Consider the following 18,686-nt stretch of genomic DNA (forward strand, 5'->3'; position numbering starts at 1 on the left):
AAAGCAGCCGCACACACCTGCACGTGCGCACGCGGGCATGTTTGCACCTTCTCGTGTGTATTCTGTCGCTCTGTTTACAAAGTTCCCGCATGGAAATGCTCAGCGGAGTGTTTGAACGAGGAGCTGGTTTAGAGCTTTGTGCAACGGTGAATATTACAGCTATTCATTAGCATGAATAATTAGGTCGGAGCAATCACGTGGTCTCATGAATGTTTAGTAAACGTAAAGCCAGACATTTCACAGTACATCTTAACGTACATTAGCAATTTAAAAGCACTGTCAAGACAAGCGAGAGGAATGTTCTCTTGCTTTGTATCAAATGGTGTGTGTGCTTTTGTCCTCTTGCGTGTGTGGTGGTCTTCCAGACTGTTTGCTGTTTGTGTGTGTGTAAATCCAAGATTCAATCAAAAATTGACATTACAGAGCTTAATTCTATCTGAAGAGAACTGTGTGACATGCCTATTGTGAGAGCGGATCCGTTTTGGGATATGCAAGAAGATTATTTTAAAGATTACATGACCTAGACATTGACTTTACTGTGTCTCTCATTCTGAAGTGGCAGCCAGATGTCACAAAGTCATGATTAAGCTCTTTAAATCTTTCCCACGTGCCATCAGCCACCACATTCTGTTATTTTACCAGCCTTAGTGGCTTCTTCCAACCCTGCCAGCTTGCCGTGCTCCTCAGGGACAGGCGCAGGATGTTGTTTGATGGCTTTTATCCACAGACCACAAAGGGGGCTCTGTGCTAAACTCTGCGAGTTGTTGCTGTAAGAGGGAAGTTTTACAGAGAGGAGATTCTTTCCTTTTTTCCCCAGAGCCTTTGTTTTGGGATGGATAACTTGTTGCACAGAGAGTTTCTCTGTTTGGCAGACCCCATGAGGATCCCAGCTTGTTTTTCTGGACTGGTGCAAGTGGCAAACTCGCATCACGTTAGAGACGCTTCAGTGCACAGTTGGTTGAACAACAGCACCACTCGAAGGTTTAAGAATGATCTGCAGCCTAAAATAATGTTCAGGAGATGACTAAAATTTGTGTCTGTAAACTGAAACATAAAATGTGGAATGTGTGTTCAGATTTATTCCTTGTCATCTGACAGAAGATATTGTTTCAAAGAGTTTGTTCCAAGCGTCATTGTTATTTCTGTCACTTCATTTAAGATTATGGTTCTGTTTCAGGACTCCTTGTTCTGACAGAAAACTCACTGGATTATTAGAGTTAAAGGGATAGTTCACCCCAAAACAGAAATTCTTTCATTATTTATTCACCCTCGTGTCATGTCAAAACTTGTATATGACTCTTTCTTCTGTGGAACACGAAAGAAGATGAATAATGTCTCAGTGGTTTTATGGCCATACAATGCAAGTCAATGGGGGTCGATGTTGTTTGGTTACCAACGTTCTTCAAAATATCTTCTTTTGTGTTCTGCAGAAGAAAGTAAGTCATTTGTGGATGATATATATCTTTAATTGTAAAGAAGCCTGTTTGAAAACCTTTATTGATATTTTCTTTGACACTCTTAAAATCAATAAATCTTAATGAAATAAAAACGTTTTTGTTTCTTAGACTGTACATCTAGACACCTTACTGATGTCAATTTGCATTCGTAGGTGATCTTGGTGGGCTCCAGCATTAATGAACGTGACCAGATGTTCTTCATTAGCACGGATGAGGGCTCTTCTTTCCAACGGCAACCCGTCTCTTTCTCAGTGGAAACTCTCCTCTTTCATCCATCCGAGGAAGACAAGCTCCTGGCCTACAGCAAGGAAACGAAGGTCAGTTGTGAAAGCGCCATTCATTGCGTAATACAATCAAGCACAACACAAGGGTTATTAATTTCGACAGCGGTGAGGCCGATTGAAGGCAGCGTTTTCTTGGCAACCGTGTTTACCTTCCGAACCGATTGCTTCATATCATATTTCTTCATTTCAGCCGCATGTTTCTACCTGTTTTTTTTGTCAGGCTCAAATGCTTGAATTAGTCTGTTTGGCTGTCTCAGTATTCATGATTTGGGTCTCGCCTGGCTGCCCTGACCAACTGTTCTCAATACATTTCTCACCCAGCTATTGTTTATGGCTGTGCTTTCTGCTCTCCAGCATATTGGCATGCTCATTATTAGAGTTATGAGCAGCACTGTTTGGCCTTCAGGCCATGGTTGTCTCTCGCTAAAGAGCGTGTTTACATTGTTAACGGCTCGGTGAGCAATGAGGCAAGAACTGTGTGTGTGTTTTTGTGTTGTTGATGAATTGCCGAAACCTCTACCGCTTGCAACACACTGTAAGCAGTGCAATTTATCATCTTTGAGATTAAATGGGAAAGACAATAAAAAGGTGTGTGGTGAGTTGGTTGGTTTGATTGTGAATGTGCATTTGTCTGTTTGTTATGAGTTTGGTGGGCACAGTATTTTCCATGTGACTGGTGGTCAATATAATCTCATTACAGGGATGATCAATTGGGGGGACGCGCGCGCATACACAAACAAATGCAGCGCACACAATGTGTGATTTCAGTATGGACAGTGCTTACAGCAAATCTTTATTTATACAGTATTACTGCATATACAATAACTCAGTCGTTCAGTTCTCACGATGGTGAGAATTTGTAAAGTGTGCATTAATCTTATTCTTGCCCAAAATCAATATTATGACCGTAGCGTAAAGCTATCATGTTAAAGGATGTAAATGGTGTGATTTATTGCTCTTTCTGTTACAGCTCTATGTCTCCACTGATCTTGGACACAAATGGACTCTACTACAGGAGCGTGTTACTAAAGACAGAGTTTTCTGGTAATTCTTATTCTTTATCTTGACTACTTTAAGGGATAGTTCAGCTGAAAATGAGCATTCGTCCTTTTGACATTTTACACATCACTGCTGATCTTCTGAAACCTTGTATCTCCATATTTCGGGATTTTTCTTTTTAAAATAATAAATCATTATTAGACACCCTTTATGTTTGTCACTGGGTTTTGCAAATATCTAACCAATATTTAACGATATTAACACAATATCTAACACAGGATCTGATCATTCAAAAAGTGCTGTGTTTTTTCCATTTCCTGAAACTGAACTATTCCCTTTACATTTACATTTATGCATTTGGCAGACGCTTTTATCCAAAGCGACTTACATTGCATTATCCTATACATTTGTTTCTAATATTTGTTCTGCGTATGCGCCTGGCCTGAAGTGAACTTCTGCTCTATGTTATAATATAACAATTTATTTTGTGTTTAATTTATATTAATATTTGATTCGCTTAATAGGACAAGGTGTTATAATCCCACTGTTTCAGCACAGTTGAATTGCCCAATAGGACATTTCCCACGCCTTATGCATGACAGGGGGAAGCAGTCAAGAATATGAATAGAGGAAAGGAGGTCTGAGGTTTCACTGGTTCGTATCCTCTGTGTTTGGGGGATAAATGATTATATGCGACACATCGTCAGTTGTGCACCTCAGCTTCATTGGGTGTTTCGGCCCTTTATCACAAGACACCCTCAGCCAAGGGGGGCCCACCGCAGGTTGATCAGACCTGGGTGTGTGTTGCATTGTTACAAGGTCATCTGGCAGCCCATGCTGTGTCCATCCGCCTAAAGCACAGCCCTTGGCTTCTTTTTTCTGCACCACTGGCCAGTTCTTGATTATCCTCCACTCGACCTGTCCTCTGAGAGTGACCTATTTGTCAGCTTTGGTGACCTCTGCATTTAACCCGTCCAGTGAGTAGTGAACTCACGCACTGCAAGTCGTGAACACATATACACCAGAAGCATTGGGCACTGCAGTTGTTACCCGCCGGCCCTGAGAATTGAACCGGCAACCTTCTGGTCACGAGTCCGACTCTCTAACCATTAGGCCACGACTACCCACACCGTTAATGCGCGCCCATCCCCGATCTTCAGCCTCCGCTGCCAAGTTGGCATACCGGAGATTCTTTCTTTCAAATGCTTCGTTAATGGCCTCTCCCCAAGGTACAGTCAACTCAACTATGAGGACTGTCCTACTGGAGCTGGACCACAGAACCATGTCCGGCCGCAGGTTGGTCGCTGCGATTTCCAAGGGGAAAGTAAGTCTGGTTTAAATCAACTCGCATTTCCCAATCCCTGGCTATACTCAGCAGACCTGAATCTGGGGTTAAAGGCTTGGCCCGCGGTTTCTGCCCCTCCCGAATAAAGGGTTGCCTTTTTAGCGAGTTAGCCTTGGCGTTTTGGGGGATGGCATTTGCTGCCACTCTCTTGGGCTCTACTGCTGCAGCCAAGCACTTTAGTACTTGATTGTTGCGCCATGTGTATCTCCCCTGTGTCAAGCTCTTCTTCACAAGAATATGTTTAAGGTTTGCTGGAGCTGCACATAGGTGGCAGGCTGTTTAATATAAATTAAATATGAATTTATATTAATATTTTATTCTATATAAATTGTATTAAAACTACTCAACAGTTATTGATTCATTATGGAGGTCTACCAGAAGTTAAGTTTGGGCCACATAACGTTTATGTTGGTGCCGCTGACATCGTCTATATTGGTGTGTTTTATACTTTTTTCTTATTTTTATTCTTTACCTTACTCCACCTTTCACTCTTTTTAATCTTTTCTCCCTCCTTTCCTCATTTCTCTCCTCTTCCACCATCCACCAATTCCAGGGAATTCAACCCCTTTTCATTCTTTTTGTATTTTCCATTCCTTCTCACACTGGTTATGGTTATGGTTATGGTTCACTGCTGCCACAGCTAAGATTTAGGGCCTGGACAAGAGTGATTTATTTCTCCACCCAAACCAGTCTTTCTGTCTGACCCTCTCTTTCTCTTTTTTAATCTTTTTTCCCTGATCTCTCTCTCTCTCTTCTGCTGTCATGCCACTCCCCACCCTTTCCAACTTCCAACCAGATTCACCTACACACGACAGCATAGCCTGTCTGCGGTTGATAGCGATGAAAGATCCATAAGTCAGCTCTGTGTCACCACCAGCAGTAGTAAACCACATCCAGCACATGTTTTAGTTGGCTCGAGGTTTTACAATGAAACTGTAAATCCAAAGCTCCTTTTACTCAGCAGCGGGGGTTCATAAGGGTCGTACTCTTGCCCTCTCTACTGTCTCCAGACCTCTTTAAAAAGTCTCGGGAGAAGAGTAGATGGAGTCGGGTTCATAGTTGCGGTTCCTGTCCTCACCGTCTGCTCCCTCGCTCATAAAACAAAAAAAAATGACGGCATTAATCACTATGGGTTTAATGCACAGGCTTGCTGTCAGGGCAGGTGGTCTGTCAGTGTGGTCAGCAGAGGAGCCTCGGGCTCTTTGCTGCTGTTTGTTGGATGTTGTGACATGATGGTCAAGCCGCTTGCCATAAATCACTCCGGAGTGAGATTATAAATGGATTATACTGCTGTAAATGCTTTTATGTAGTAACCATTGCAGGGGGCTGCAAGAAATTAATTACAATTGAAAGCCATTTTAGTAAATAAAGCTTTGATTTCTTATATGTTTTAAAATTAACATTGAAAGGGGAAAATAATGAATAATTAACAGATGCAAACACTTTCAAATGTCTTATACATACTTTTTGTGATCTACATGAACACAGACACACACACACACAAAGTTGATATCCTGTTTGCTAAACTGCTTGTAATTTTAAAACTAGAATTTTACAGACGGACAGCCATGAGCTGTCTGTTTCTTTAGACCACATTTAAAGACTGAATGTGTTTCTTTGAGTAAGGAGGTGGTGAGGTAGATATTATTCATGTTCTCTCCTGTCTGTGAGTCAGTCTTGTGTTTTATGTGTTTCGTGTTTTTTTTGTGTGCTTTTATTAACTGTATGATCTGTTTAAGGGCTGTGACGAAAGTGGACGTGGATCCTGATTTGGTTCACATGGAGATTCAGGACATTGGTGGTGGTAAGAGCTCATGTGTTTATAGAAAGATGCATTTCAATTCAATTACATTCCATGACACACCATTAAGGGCAGATGGCAGGATGTCCCAGGACAGAGTGTTTTCTGTAAATCTTGTGTGTGCGCACATATGAAAGAGACCAAGCGTTCAGTGAAGGTTACAGTAAGATGCATGAGGGTTACATCTAAGCAGCATATAAGTCAAGGACCAGCAACTGACTTAAAGCAAACCGTGTGTCCTACTTCTCATATCATATGGAAGTTAATTGTAGCTTTTCACTATATATTCTGTGTCACACATAAGCAGATGAAGACCTAAATTGTTTTTGCTTCTCAGTGGCACCCCTCAGCCCTTTAGTAGACATGCTGAATATGAGTTTGTGTGTGTGTTTGCGCCTCGTGTCTGACCTTGTGTGACACAAGGCAGAAGCAAAGCGCTCAGCCACTCTAATTGCTTTTTTAATGAATCTCTCTGCTATCCTGCTTTGATTAACCATTTGTCCTCTTCAGTAAGTGACCTGTCCATGTGTTTGCCTAAAATTAAAACATGACAACATAAAGTAAAACAACACAGAGTGTGAGGTGACAACAGCAAAACAATATGAAATGAAATACATAGTTACAGTAATTGATTGCTTAAAATTGTGACTGTGTGTGTGTGTGCGTGCGTGCGTGCGTGCGTGCGTGCGTGCGTGTGTGAGGATCTAACCATAAATGGTGAAATTCTTAACCACCTAAATTGTGGGGACCATCCAGTGGTTCTGTAAATTGAATTTGAAACATAATAACTAAATGATGCTTATTTGAAAATGTAAAAATGCAAAATTATTTTTTAGGGTTAAGTTTAGGGGTATAGGGTGATGTCAGGAACGTTCAAGGAGAGAACCCAAATGCAGGCAGCGTACATGAAATAACTTGACTTTATTCAAGTAAAACGAAAACAAAAGCCCACGATGGGGGTAAAACAAGAGAGAGACAGAAAAAACAAACTTAAACACTTCTTAATAACTGAGGTAGCAAAACAGACATGGCATGAAAATACATGGACTCACATGGGGGTAACGAACACAATGAAACAGCACAGGACAGCAAACACGAAGGCATTAAATAAGGGAACTAACAAGGGAAGATAACAATGGGCAGGTGTGGGTAATGAGACACAGGCGGGAAGCTAAACGAGGGGGCGAGGTCAAAGAGAGCGCATGGCACGCCAAAATAAACAATGCCATGTCTCTCTCACACACTAAACACATGGGTCTGTCATGATCCTGCCACAAGACTAGAAAATCATGACCAAAAGGGGCAGAATCATGACATTGTCCCCCCTTAAGGAACACCCCTAGGCGTTCCCCAAGGGAGCACACTAACATGACAAGACCAACAAGCAGACAAATACCAACAACACATGGTGAAAAGCAATAAGGGAACACAAGAGTCCATGAAGGGAAGTTCAAAAAGGGTTGGGGCAGGGTGGGACAGTCTTAGTCCGGGGGGTTAGGCTGGGGACAAGGGAAACAGGAACAGGCATAGTGGCCGGCCTAGGGGAAAATGCGGGCTGGACCGGACTGGATGTGGTATAGTGGTATACTATATGGACAGTGCTGACACAAACACATTTACTCTCTCACTTAATTCTGATATTGAAAATTTGTGAAGTGTCTTTATCTTATTGTAAGCATTCTAAGCATTTCTCATGATTTTAAAAGATAATCTCTCATCTTGAACATAGCCATAGAAGCTGGCACAGCGTTAAAAACATGTTTAAAAAAGAAAAAGAAACAATTTATCAGTTAAATCCCCTAATTTCATAAGTAAATTGTGGCTAGGAAGTTGAAGCATCTGAAGCATAATCTGATTTTCTTTGTCACTTTTTGTGCATGTTGGGAGACAGAATGAACGTGTGTGTTCCACAGAGGTTGCTGATTCAGCTATTGTGTGAGATCTAAACAGAAAGGCCACCTCAACAGGGCACCTCAGCTCTGTTTTCCCATAATTAATTTCCTGCCATTCTGAATAGAGCAAAGCGATGGGTCCAGTGAGGATCTTCCTCAGCTAATTTTGTTATGAGCTTCTTTTTTATAACACAGACACTTCTCTCCATTCACCTCTGGAATAGAGTACAAACACCCACGTACAATAAACTAATTAAAATAAAGTCCTTTCAAATTTTAAAAGTCATCATGCTTCTCTAACTCCTGTAATGTTTGTGTTTCTGTCTTTTTTCAGGATACCTTTATGTGACGTGTCTCATCCAAAACTGCTCAGATAAAATGGTGACAGCACAGTTCTTGGGAAAGATTGACCACAATTCCCTCTCCGTGCAAGATGATTATATATTTGTAAAGGTACAATGATGTGTTCTGTTCTGTTGAATATGTGAATTCAAAGTTTGTTGGTGTTGCATTGTGCATGTCAAAGAACTGAGTGTATAAGTGTAAGAAAAAAATAAGACAGATCGACTCTGAACATGATCCATCTAATTTGTCTTCAAAGTTGCCACATTGCTTTTCAACCCCAAGAAACAGCCCCCAGGAAAGATTAACTATATTAAAAATCAAGTAAATTAAACTATATTTGTTGGTTTTGCTCAAGGAGAATCTCTGACTATTAGAGAGTTGAAGTGAAGGGTATGTTATGTGTTTCTTCTGTCTGTTCTTGACAGACATTGAAGGATACGGAAATGGTGCCCATCTGTTCTGCTCTGTCTGTTATTCTTTCTTTTTGGCATTCATTTCCATTTGAGATATTGATTCCTTTTTCAGAATTCATTCTAACTTAAAGGGTTAGTTCCATCAAAAATGTAAGTCCTGTCATCATCTACGTACTCTTACTTATATGATTTCCTTCTGTGGAACATGAATATAAATGTCTAAACAATCCTATCTTGACATGAATTAAAAATACCTCTTACTGTGTTTCATAAAAGAGAAAAATCATGTGGTTTTAGAATTACATGAGGGTAAATAGGTGATACAGAATTTGATTGATTCAATTGGGCTTTTAGGTGAAAAGTTTGTTTATAGATAAAAAACAATGAATTGTAGTTACAAACATGTATATGAGATCCGCAGTGAACTCCATTACGTTTGGATACGATGCAAGAATTAATCTTGCCAAGAGTCATAAGCTCATACATGCGCAGAAAAGTGAAAATAAATTTGATCTTAATTTGATCTTAATTTATTTCTTACTAAATTAGATTTTTTTATAATTAGCCATTGGCTCAAGGACATCTTGTTCTGTATTAATGTCTTTCCCATCTCACCTGCTCTGTTGTTCTTTGAAGGGATCGCAACTGTTGTTGAAAAGAAATTCAAATATGCCCTTGAGAAACAGAGCTACAATGTGTGAAATGTTTGTGTCCGGTCAGCAGGTTGCAGAGTTACACACAGGCATGCTAATGCAGCCTGGACACAACTCTTGTGAACCATGGAGACTTCTTACAATGGGCTAAGAGACAGAGCTTTTTATTCAATGCTAGATCAAACAGAATATGTTAGGGTATTGGTCGAGTTGAAAGGACAGTGTGAATTGAGATGAAACCCACAGAGAAAGAAAATGGATAGGAAAGAAAGAGAAAGTTGTTTTGTCCAGAAATTGGTAGTGAGTACAAGCCTCTGTCTTCTGAATGGTGAAATAATGCAAAATATGCATTGGTAAATAAAATAAGCACTCTTTCTTCTGACAGGTAACCATAGGAAATCGCACCAAGCATTATGTCTCGTACCGGAGGAATGAATTTGTCCAAATGAGGTTTCCAAAATATGCCCTTCCAAAGGTAAGAATGTGTCACCCTGTCAAACGGCCAATTTTCCCCTACAGCTCCACTCCAACACTCTCTCAAGCCACTCTGGGTTGTATTATAAAAAGTTTCTTGTAAGTTACAGAGAAAAATAAAGTGCATTTACTTTTTGTGTACTAATCTAATGAAAATTGATTATTGCAAACTATACGTTTATGATATTGTAGTTCATAATTTTAAATATGTTGTCCCTGTTGCACTATAAGCTAAAGGCAAATGTTAAAGATGTATTGTCAAATATATATATATATTATATTTGTAAATGTGTGTTTGAACAATATGTATTCTGAAAGTGCTATACGTCGGTGTAAAAAATTAAGAGATCAGCATTTCTAGATGTATTGTTGCCATTCCAGTCCAGTGTCTGTTGAATTGCAACAAAATCAAACCTCAGGAGTGACATAAAGTCATCCAACAACAAAGACTGAAAGACTGACAGCATGGCAAAAATCGAGGTTACAATTGTTTAGTACAAAGTAGGGCTGTCAGGATTATTAAATAATCGTCTCATCGCGATTGTTTGACCTCATCGCGATGGTTTCAGATCATCGCAATTATTGCACATCTCTATAGAAGACACTAGGGGGAGCTGTAGTGCATCTACATGTTACATATTGTATTTATTGTAACTAAAGCATGGTAATACTTGTAAAACGTACCACCACAACACAATAAAAACTAAAGCATATACCATAAAAATAACCTGCAGTACAATTTAATATTATTTAAGATAATCTCAGTGTGAAAACCAATCTACCAAAATGTCATTAACATAGAAGTACATTTTTATTTTAGTCTTGTAAGTGATAAAAAACAGACTAGAAGCATTTCTATGACTGATAGCATATCAATGGTGGCTTCACTCCTGATCAATTTACTTAATTTACAAGTATTTGGCGGTTGTATTATTGACAGGTAAAAGTCTAAACCTTAAATATTTGATGAACCAATATTTCCAAGAAAAAAACAGTCTTGTATTCAGAACAACATGGTCCTTTCAAAGCTGAATAAAAAATGTATGAGAATTAAATGTCAAAGCTCTAAAACAGACAATTAATTGTCATAATCGTCAAAGCCCTAAAACAGACAATTAATCGTCATAATCGCAATGATTTACTAGACAATTAACCGTCAGCCAAATTTTAGAATCGTGACAGCCCTAAAGTACAAACATTACTGATGTATTACTTAAAAGTGAATATATGAAAATAATTTTGAAATGGTCTCTTAATTTTTCCTGCGGCTGTATATTTACATTGAATATTTGAAGCTAAATGTTTCACTACACTATAACACCATTCTATGCATCTGTGGCTGCACTGTGTTTGAAGTTGCTACTGTTTTTTGTCTTGATCTAACAGTAAATTATCGTTTGACGGCGGTTATTGTCGTTTTATCAGCTGCAGCTGTTGTGGATTTCACTTTAAAGCCATAAAGCGACTATGACGTATTGTGGCAATATGTTTGAACTGAAGAGCACAGTTGGTGTCTAGCACTGAAACACTACACCGTTATAAGCCAGACGAGGGTTTTAACCTACCGAGTAGCCATGATGTATGGTAGTAATGTGCCAGCGACAGACAGCTGGCTCAGAGTTACAGCTGAGAACTGACCAGGCTGTCTGTGGCTTCAACCCTAGGGAAAGCTTCAGTAAAATGCTGCCTGACTGTAATTGAATAACATTGATTGGAGTGGGGGCCAGGGGGTCTGCTTCATGTATATTTCACCTTAGAGAGAGATGGAGAGAGATCAAGGCGGGGTACGGCAGAGGCTTTAGGGCAGCTGCTGTCAATGGCATTTGTAACTATGCCAACCGCTGATTCACAGTGACAAAGTGAAAGAGAGAGAGAAAGTGTGAGAGAACGAGTTTTACTAAGAAAGATGTCCCAGATTACCAGACATTCTCCGTAATGGTACAGATAAAAGCTTTGATTGAATTACTTAAGATGCTTTTAAGGCAAGATGAACATATAGAATGAGTTGCACGGTGCCATTAGTTGTACGTACGGCGGGATTTATGATTTTCTTTTTTTGGTGTAAAGTAATATTGATGTTTTTTTCCTCCCTGCTCTTTTAGTAGCTTGACGCTTGACTGAGCAGATAGGTCAAACTTTAGACACCCGGTTCAAGAATCCTGAAGAGAGCCAGAGCCTGTGTGTGCGAGCTAGGGTTGGCTGATGTTGTGCCCATATTTTCCACACTAAATAATTGAAAGCCTTTTGAAAAATGCAAAACCCAATTCCAGTTTGCAGTCTCAGATATCTCCAGAAGTCCCTTGCTCGAAGTTATGGATTAACAATGGCTGTTTGCTCCATCGGGCCGATTTGTTTCGAGCAACATTAAACACTAAATGGTCTTATCTTCCCAGTACTTCCTTTTTCTTTGTCGTCCTCTGTTTTGCTGCCTTTAAACCTCACCTTCATGTATTTCCATGAAGTCTTACTATATTTAGTATATTATATTTACTGTGTTTTGGTGTTAATGCTGAAAGGGAGTTAATGAGAACATCCTCAAATTATTAAGAAAACTTTAAAAAAAGCATAAATCTGAAAAATGTCATCATACATAATAAGCAGGGGTCAAAACTTTTTTTTAAATTCAATACTTCAGAAGTTTCCAAATTTACATTTCTCAGAATCACTTTAAAAGGCCACAATGTTCTTCTTTTACGTGGAGCAGACTGTTAACAAAAAACAGTGCTATTGAATTTGGCCAATTAAGACCTTTCTCTTTGCTGCAAGAATGGCACATCATGTCAGAATCCAAATGCACGCTATCGGAGCCCAGCGAATCCAGCAGGCACAGAGCGAAAGCAAACATTGTGCTGAAGTTTAAATGTGCAGTTTCGACTTTTTCAATAAAAAGAGACCTTGAAGGGTCTTCTGTCTTCCTGTCTGTGCGCCTGTCTATTGAAAAGTCACGCATCGCACTTCTTTTCAAAAATCCCAGTTGTCTCTATCGACGGCCCAGTATAGACAGTCAGCTGGAGTTGCCGATACTCAGGAATTGTGTTTGAGGGCAGAGCTAGAAATGTCCTGCAGCTGTGTCATGGCTGATAGGGGTCCTGTGCCGGCTGTCAGAGGCAGATGGATAGTGCTGTCTTAAGCTCTGATAGAGCTTTTATCAGGACTGGCAACCTGAGTGCCCTGTCTCACGGTGTGAGAGACAAAGACAAGAATTCGATAACTGATAGCTCCCGAACCAGCCACACATGTGCATGGAGGAGCAAACACACACACGTTTACTGTTTGATTGTTCACTGTCCGTCTCTCTGTGTCTGATACTTACAACGCTGTTACACTTTGTCTGCCTTGTTTTTATTTTTGGCTTTTTAGATAGAGATAAAACAAGAAATGAAAAGGAGCAGATGGGCGGGGATGGGAAATGACATGAACAGTGTTGGGTGTAACTAGTTACTAAGTAATTAGTTACTGTAATTGAATTACTTTTCCATTGAAAAAATAAAGTAAGGGATTACTCTTATTTTTTCTGTAATTTAATTACAATTACTTCTGAATGATGTAATTGAGCTAAATACTGTTTAATGTATACAATAGTGGAATTGATATCAATGTATGCATCAATGTATAATTTTCACATTTGTAATACATTGGTCAGTTGATAATAACACTACTTTATGTAGTTTATATTATTTATTTGAATGAATTAAAAGAGCCGTTTCATGTCTATCCTTGAATCACCTAACTAATCAATGTTGATGTAGGATATAGGAAGTAATTAGTAATAAGTAATTAAATACTTTTTGGAGAGAGTAATTTGTACAGTAATCTATTTACACTATTGAATATGTAATTAGTAACTAGAAATTAATTACTTTTTCAGAGTAACTTGCCCAACACTGGACATGAATCACGTTTAAACTCGAGTCGGCCACATAAGCCCCACTGTGTTTCTCACCAGGCCACGCCTCCAATCTCATTTGCCTTTTAACATTACATCAGGATGCCCATTAGTGGAATGCTTTCAGATTTCAGCTTCAATCTTGTCCTAAATTTTAAATCCACATTTCAAGTTTCTTCAGGCCAACTCTCAGCAGCTGTGTTTAAAAGCTGCGACCTTGTTATTGGTTGTGGTCGTGGAGCACCTTTATTATTTGTAGTGTATTTCTTTATATCGGAGTAAACAGTAAAGATGAATTATGTTTAGAGGCTTCAACAGCAGTGAGGTGGAACCAAGTTTTAAAATAGTGCCTTTTATATTCTCATGTCTGTTATACCTTATGATTAGCTTTCTACTTCAGTGTTTTTTTCTCATAGCAACAGGTGTTGTGTAACTGGCGTCTCACAGTGGGGGCTACAAACTTCTAAACTGCTCTTACTGAGACATAAGTGCTCACATTAGAGCTGGGAACGCATAAAGCTACCGGATGTCTGTTTCTTTGGGGATGGTGCTCGCTCTTCACTTACAGTATGTTGTTATGTATGAATTCAGCTGGGGGCCATGAGCTTGTACTCTTCATCTTTGTGCTTAAATTAACGTGACCCACTTTTACTTTATCTCCAAGAACAACATGGTTGCGAACTTCACCGTCAGAAGGATGTCATTGGCACATAACTCGGTTAAATGCCGCTAAGCTATCAAAACTGAGCAGCTTAGTGTCGATATTATTTTTATGCAAACCAAAAAAGCGAATCATAGTACATTTATGTTTTTTACATCTAAATCTGTTCCTGCACAGTGCATATTTTCACTTCACGGTATTTATACACAGTCATCTGAAATATCTAAAAAACAAATCTTATAATTTGAATGAATAAGTACAAAAAATATTTATTCATAACAGAACTGCATGTAGCACTATTTTGGATTGTAGTGAGATTATTTTGTGTTTATTTGGATAGCTCTTAGTTATTGTGCTGTTAAATTTTGACGTTGTTTTAATTTCTCTTGGCAAGTAAATTCAATCGAATTGCAGAACAAAGTTGGCCAGACATGAGTGAGTCTCTGTACTGTATTTGTTTGTGATTGATGTTGTTTGAATGTGTGCTCTTCTTTTTCTCGGCGCACAAATGCAAACTCACAGACTCAAGCCGAGAAATGAGTCTCAATGTTAATTATTTGCTCAGAAAACAGAAGAAATGTTGTGTACACATGTAGCCTAAAACGATTATTTTTGTCAATTGCATTGACTTTATTTAGCTTTATATCCATGCTTTAATCTCTTTGTGTCTTTCTCTTTAGGATGTGCAAATTGTGAGCACAGATGAGAATCAGGTATTCCTGGCTCTGCAGGAATGGTATCAGACAGACACATACAACCTCTACCAGTCAGATACACAAGGGGTCTATTACTCTATTGTGCTGGAGAACGTCCGCAGCACCAAGCAGCCCGAAGAGAACGTCCTCATCGACATCTTGGAGGTCGACATTTCAGCCCACACAATACAACTGTTATATAAAGACAGTCACAGCACAGTCTTAAAATCCTAGTTTATGCATTATGAAATAAAAATAGTTCCGCTGGACAGAACAGCTGGTGAAGTAAACACGACTGTAGGAATTTACTTATAGGCTCATAGCATATTGATAGAGAACTTTATCTAAAATTCCTCACAAACACAAAGGAGCTCTATGCACTTGTATGTGTGTGGGTGTCTGTTTATGCAGTGGTGTGAATGTTTGTGATCTCTAGCAGCTCTGTCTACTGTATACACACATTTACTCATTATTCATAGCTGGTATGTGTTCTTTACATGAGTGAGTGTTTTAGGAAGCTGGTGTTTAGATGCTCCAAGAATGAACATGAACTCACACTAGGTTTCTCAGGTTTTCTTAGCTAAACGTATTACCTACAAATAACATTTGACAGCATTCAGCCGGTGTAACAGATTTAATCACTTTACAAAATAGATTGGAATAGTGTAATAGTGTTCTTCTGCTTTCTTGTGTTTTTCAGGTTCGTGGAGTTAAGGGCGTATTTCTGGCCAATCAAAAAATAGATGGAAAAGTCACGACTCTCATTACTTCTAACAAGGGCAGAGATTGGGAACGTCTGGCGCCGCCCACAACTGATATGAACGGAAAACCTGTGAACTGCAAGCAGGTAAAATATCTTCTCTTAACACATCATTCCAACATTTCAACCGGTATTTTGCATTTCTATCAATTTTTGAAACCACAGTTTACTTCACAGTCAACCCTTTGCATTCAATTTGACTGCATAGACCAACTATATATATATATATATATATATATATATATACTGTATATACATATATATGAAGAGTTTGGTTCCAAAAAGAGATAATAAAAAATCTTGTTTTTTTATCGTGCATTCCAATTCATATCAATCAATCTGCAGTTGGTTTGTTTTGATTTAAGCCATAATAACTCAAAAAAATAAAGCTAACTAACACAATTAAACACAATAAAAACACGATAACATTATAAAAAATATGATTTTTGAAACATTTTAAAAACGGAGTTATCTCATTTTGGAACCAAGTTCTTCATATCTAGCCCACATGTGACTTGTGTCTCAGACACAGATGCGAAATGATTTATCCCTGGCATCTGACTCATCGGCCGTTATTTGCAGTTTTGAGTTGGTGTGCAACATAAGAAATACGCTCTGAGTCATCAATCCACATGTTCATATAAATATCCACAGGGCTTTACCCTTCACACACAGATAGATATGGCAGTATCTATAGTTTGAAATGGCCAGTTTAAACACTGGGACTGGAATCCCAGGACATTAATTAAGACAGATATGCTTTCTAGCCGACACGAGACAAGATAAGACGAGAGAGGACATATATTGACTTCTCTCTCCTCTACTGTCTATCTGCCCACCCGTCTAACATCTTCATCTCTCAGCCCACCCTTTGACATGTCTCCTTTTTATTGTTCCCCTCTCACTTATTCACTCCCCCACGACCTTCATCTTTCATTTTTTGTCAGTCTTTCTGCTCGTCTGCATGGCTTTTAGCAACTTTATTGTCTTTTATTGTCAGCGCTTTTTTTGGTGACGAGCAATTAACCAAAAATTCTGCATTCTGAAATGAAAAGCAGTAAGAAACGTCTCTTCATTTTTGTGCAATGGACTGAGCTTTGATGTTTAAACATGTTTGTCTAGTCTAAAGACAAGGTTTGGCCATAAACTAAAATAAGCAATAGTATCCACCTCAGTATGGTTAGGGTCAATTGAGGAGTTGGAAGTGAAGTAATATGCGTTATATTAATTCTTACCTTTGGTCAATATTTAATTTAGGGCAATATGTACTATATTGTGTGAAATGGTCATGTGCCCCTCAGTAGAGAATTCACGTGTATACAGTATGCATGTAAAACATATTGGCTGTGGACTTGTTGGATAATCAAATTGTGTCAAAGTGAATAAAAGTGCCCACATGTATAGATAAATAGATAAAAGAGATAAATGCTTTCTTTCTGCTTCCCTTTGCAGCCTGACTGTCACCTTCATCTTCACTTGCGATGGGCTGACAACCCGTATGTGTCTGGAACAGTGCACACTAAAGACTCCGCCCCGGGCCTTATAATGGGTGCAGGTCAGTCTCCATGACAACTACAAGATATTGGTATTGTCACTATAGAGGTGTGCAGGCCAAACACTAAAAAAACTCTGTTTATGAGAACACTAGATTTTTTCAACTTTGCGATTTTAAGAAATAGCAAGTTTTGAAATCATTCAAATGTACTTAAGTTTATTTGCAGTTACTCCAAATTGTGTTTCTGTTTTATTTTTATTTCAGTTAAATTGGAGAACAATTTCAGAAATTTCAACAATAATAACACTGGGGAAAATCATTGAAAAAGAGGGGTATGATGAAGTTCTAAAGTTCAGTCTGAGAGGATCGTGATCAACCGGTCCTGTTTTCATGAGCTTACATAAGCAGCTCACATTGACGATTCTTTCAGTTCCTCCTTCAAGGACAACTTATTTGTTAAATAACATCAACCTGCATGGTCAGATGAACTTGTGAATTGCTTTATAAGGAGAAAGAATATCTTGATTTTGAGAGTAGAAAGGGACAAGGAATATGAAATATTTACTTTATATTGCCTCAGGATTCGTGGGGAATAGAGAAAGACAATACATTAATGTTCTTGAATACAAGGCTAGAGCTATTGCTTCACTGCCTGTTCACAAGGTCATAAAATCTGTGTTGTCCTTCAGGGGTGTACGTACACACACACCTACACACAGATGATATCACATTCTTGACTTGTCCACTTACGAAGATATGAGTAATTGAAGGCCTCAGTCTTGGTTTTAAAGATGTTACCAACACATTGTAGCCTGTTTCCCCCTACAAAATGTATGCACATGTCTGCGCAAGCACACGCCAGATATTTAAAGTCAGAGTTTCTTCATCACAATCCATCTTTCTCTAGCTATTAGTACTCATTCCCTCTGTAAAATATGACTCATATTGAGCTCTAACTGTTTCTCAGCTCAGAAAGTATTTGATCCACGATTCCCTCCAGTTCACTGAGGTTTATTGTTTTATATATAACTCTCTCACTCCTGATCCATCCTCTCTCGGCAAATGAAGCAAAGTGAGGAACTTGGCCTCCTTAAGCAAGAAAAAATGTGATACACACTCTCTCTCTCTCCTCACAGCTTTTCTTAAGTTATGTTTCTGCGCATATCATTTCTTCAGGTAACCTCGGCTCTCAGCTGGTTGAATATAAAGAAGAGATGTACATCACCGCAGATTGTGGCAAGACCTGGAGGCAGGTGAGAATCAAAGAGTCGTTGAAACACGCCTCCGAAAACGCTTCATTGTAGCTTCTTCTGTGACTTTAAGACACACACACTTTCTGCTCTCTATTCATCTTTCACATCTGTCACGATTCTCTTGTTCTTCAATAGTGTTTCTCTTTCATTTGTATTTTAACACACACTTTTCTCGACTGTTTGATCTGGCCTTTGAATTCAAGTTTCTCTGCTTCGTTCTCATTCTGTTCCCGGTTTCGTTTGACACCCTCTTATTTGCAGCCGTATTCAGTT

General features: G+C 38.9%; 1 protein-coding gene across 7 annotated transcripts in view; it reads left to right on the forward strand.

The window, feature by feature from the left end:
• sorcs2 (sortilin-related VPS10 domain containing receptor 2) overlaps window positions 1-18,686 on the forward strand; it is a 168,650-nt gene that overhangs the window by 137,600 nt on the left and 12,364 nt on the right. For all 7 annotated transcript variants that reach the window (XM_057345141.1, XM_057345148.1, XM_057345166.1 and 4 more), the window contains exons 4-12: window positions 1,610-1,774; window positions 2,712-2,785; window positions 5,825-5,889; window positions 8,113-8,231; window positions 9,575-9,664; window positions 14,891-15,070; window positions 15,606-15,752; window positions 17,118-17,220; window positions 18,337-18,413. In XM_057345141.1, coding sequence (XP_057201124.1) covers window positions 1,610-1,774; window positions 2,712-2,785; window positions 5,825-5,889; window positions 8,113-8,231; window positions 9,575-9,664; window positions 14,891-15,070; window positions 15,606-15,752; window positions 17,118-17,220; window positions 18,337-18,413 — 1,020 coding nt within the window. The remainder of the gene's footprint in view (window positions 1-1,609; window positions 1,775-2,711; window positions 2,786-5,824; window positions 5,890-8,112; window positions 8,232-9,574; window positions 9,665-14,890; window positions 15,071-15,605; window positions 15,753-17,117; window positions 17,221-18,336; window positions 18,414-18,686) is intronic.

The sequence above is a fragment of the Triplophysa rosa genome, linkage group LG1 (genome assembly GCF_024868665.1).
Source record: "Triplophysa rosa linkage group LG1, Trosa_1v2, whole genome shotgun sequence".
NCBI lineage: Eukaryota > Metazoa > Chordata > Actinopteri > Cypriniformes > Nemacheilidae > Triplophysa > Triplophysa rosa.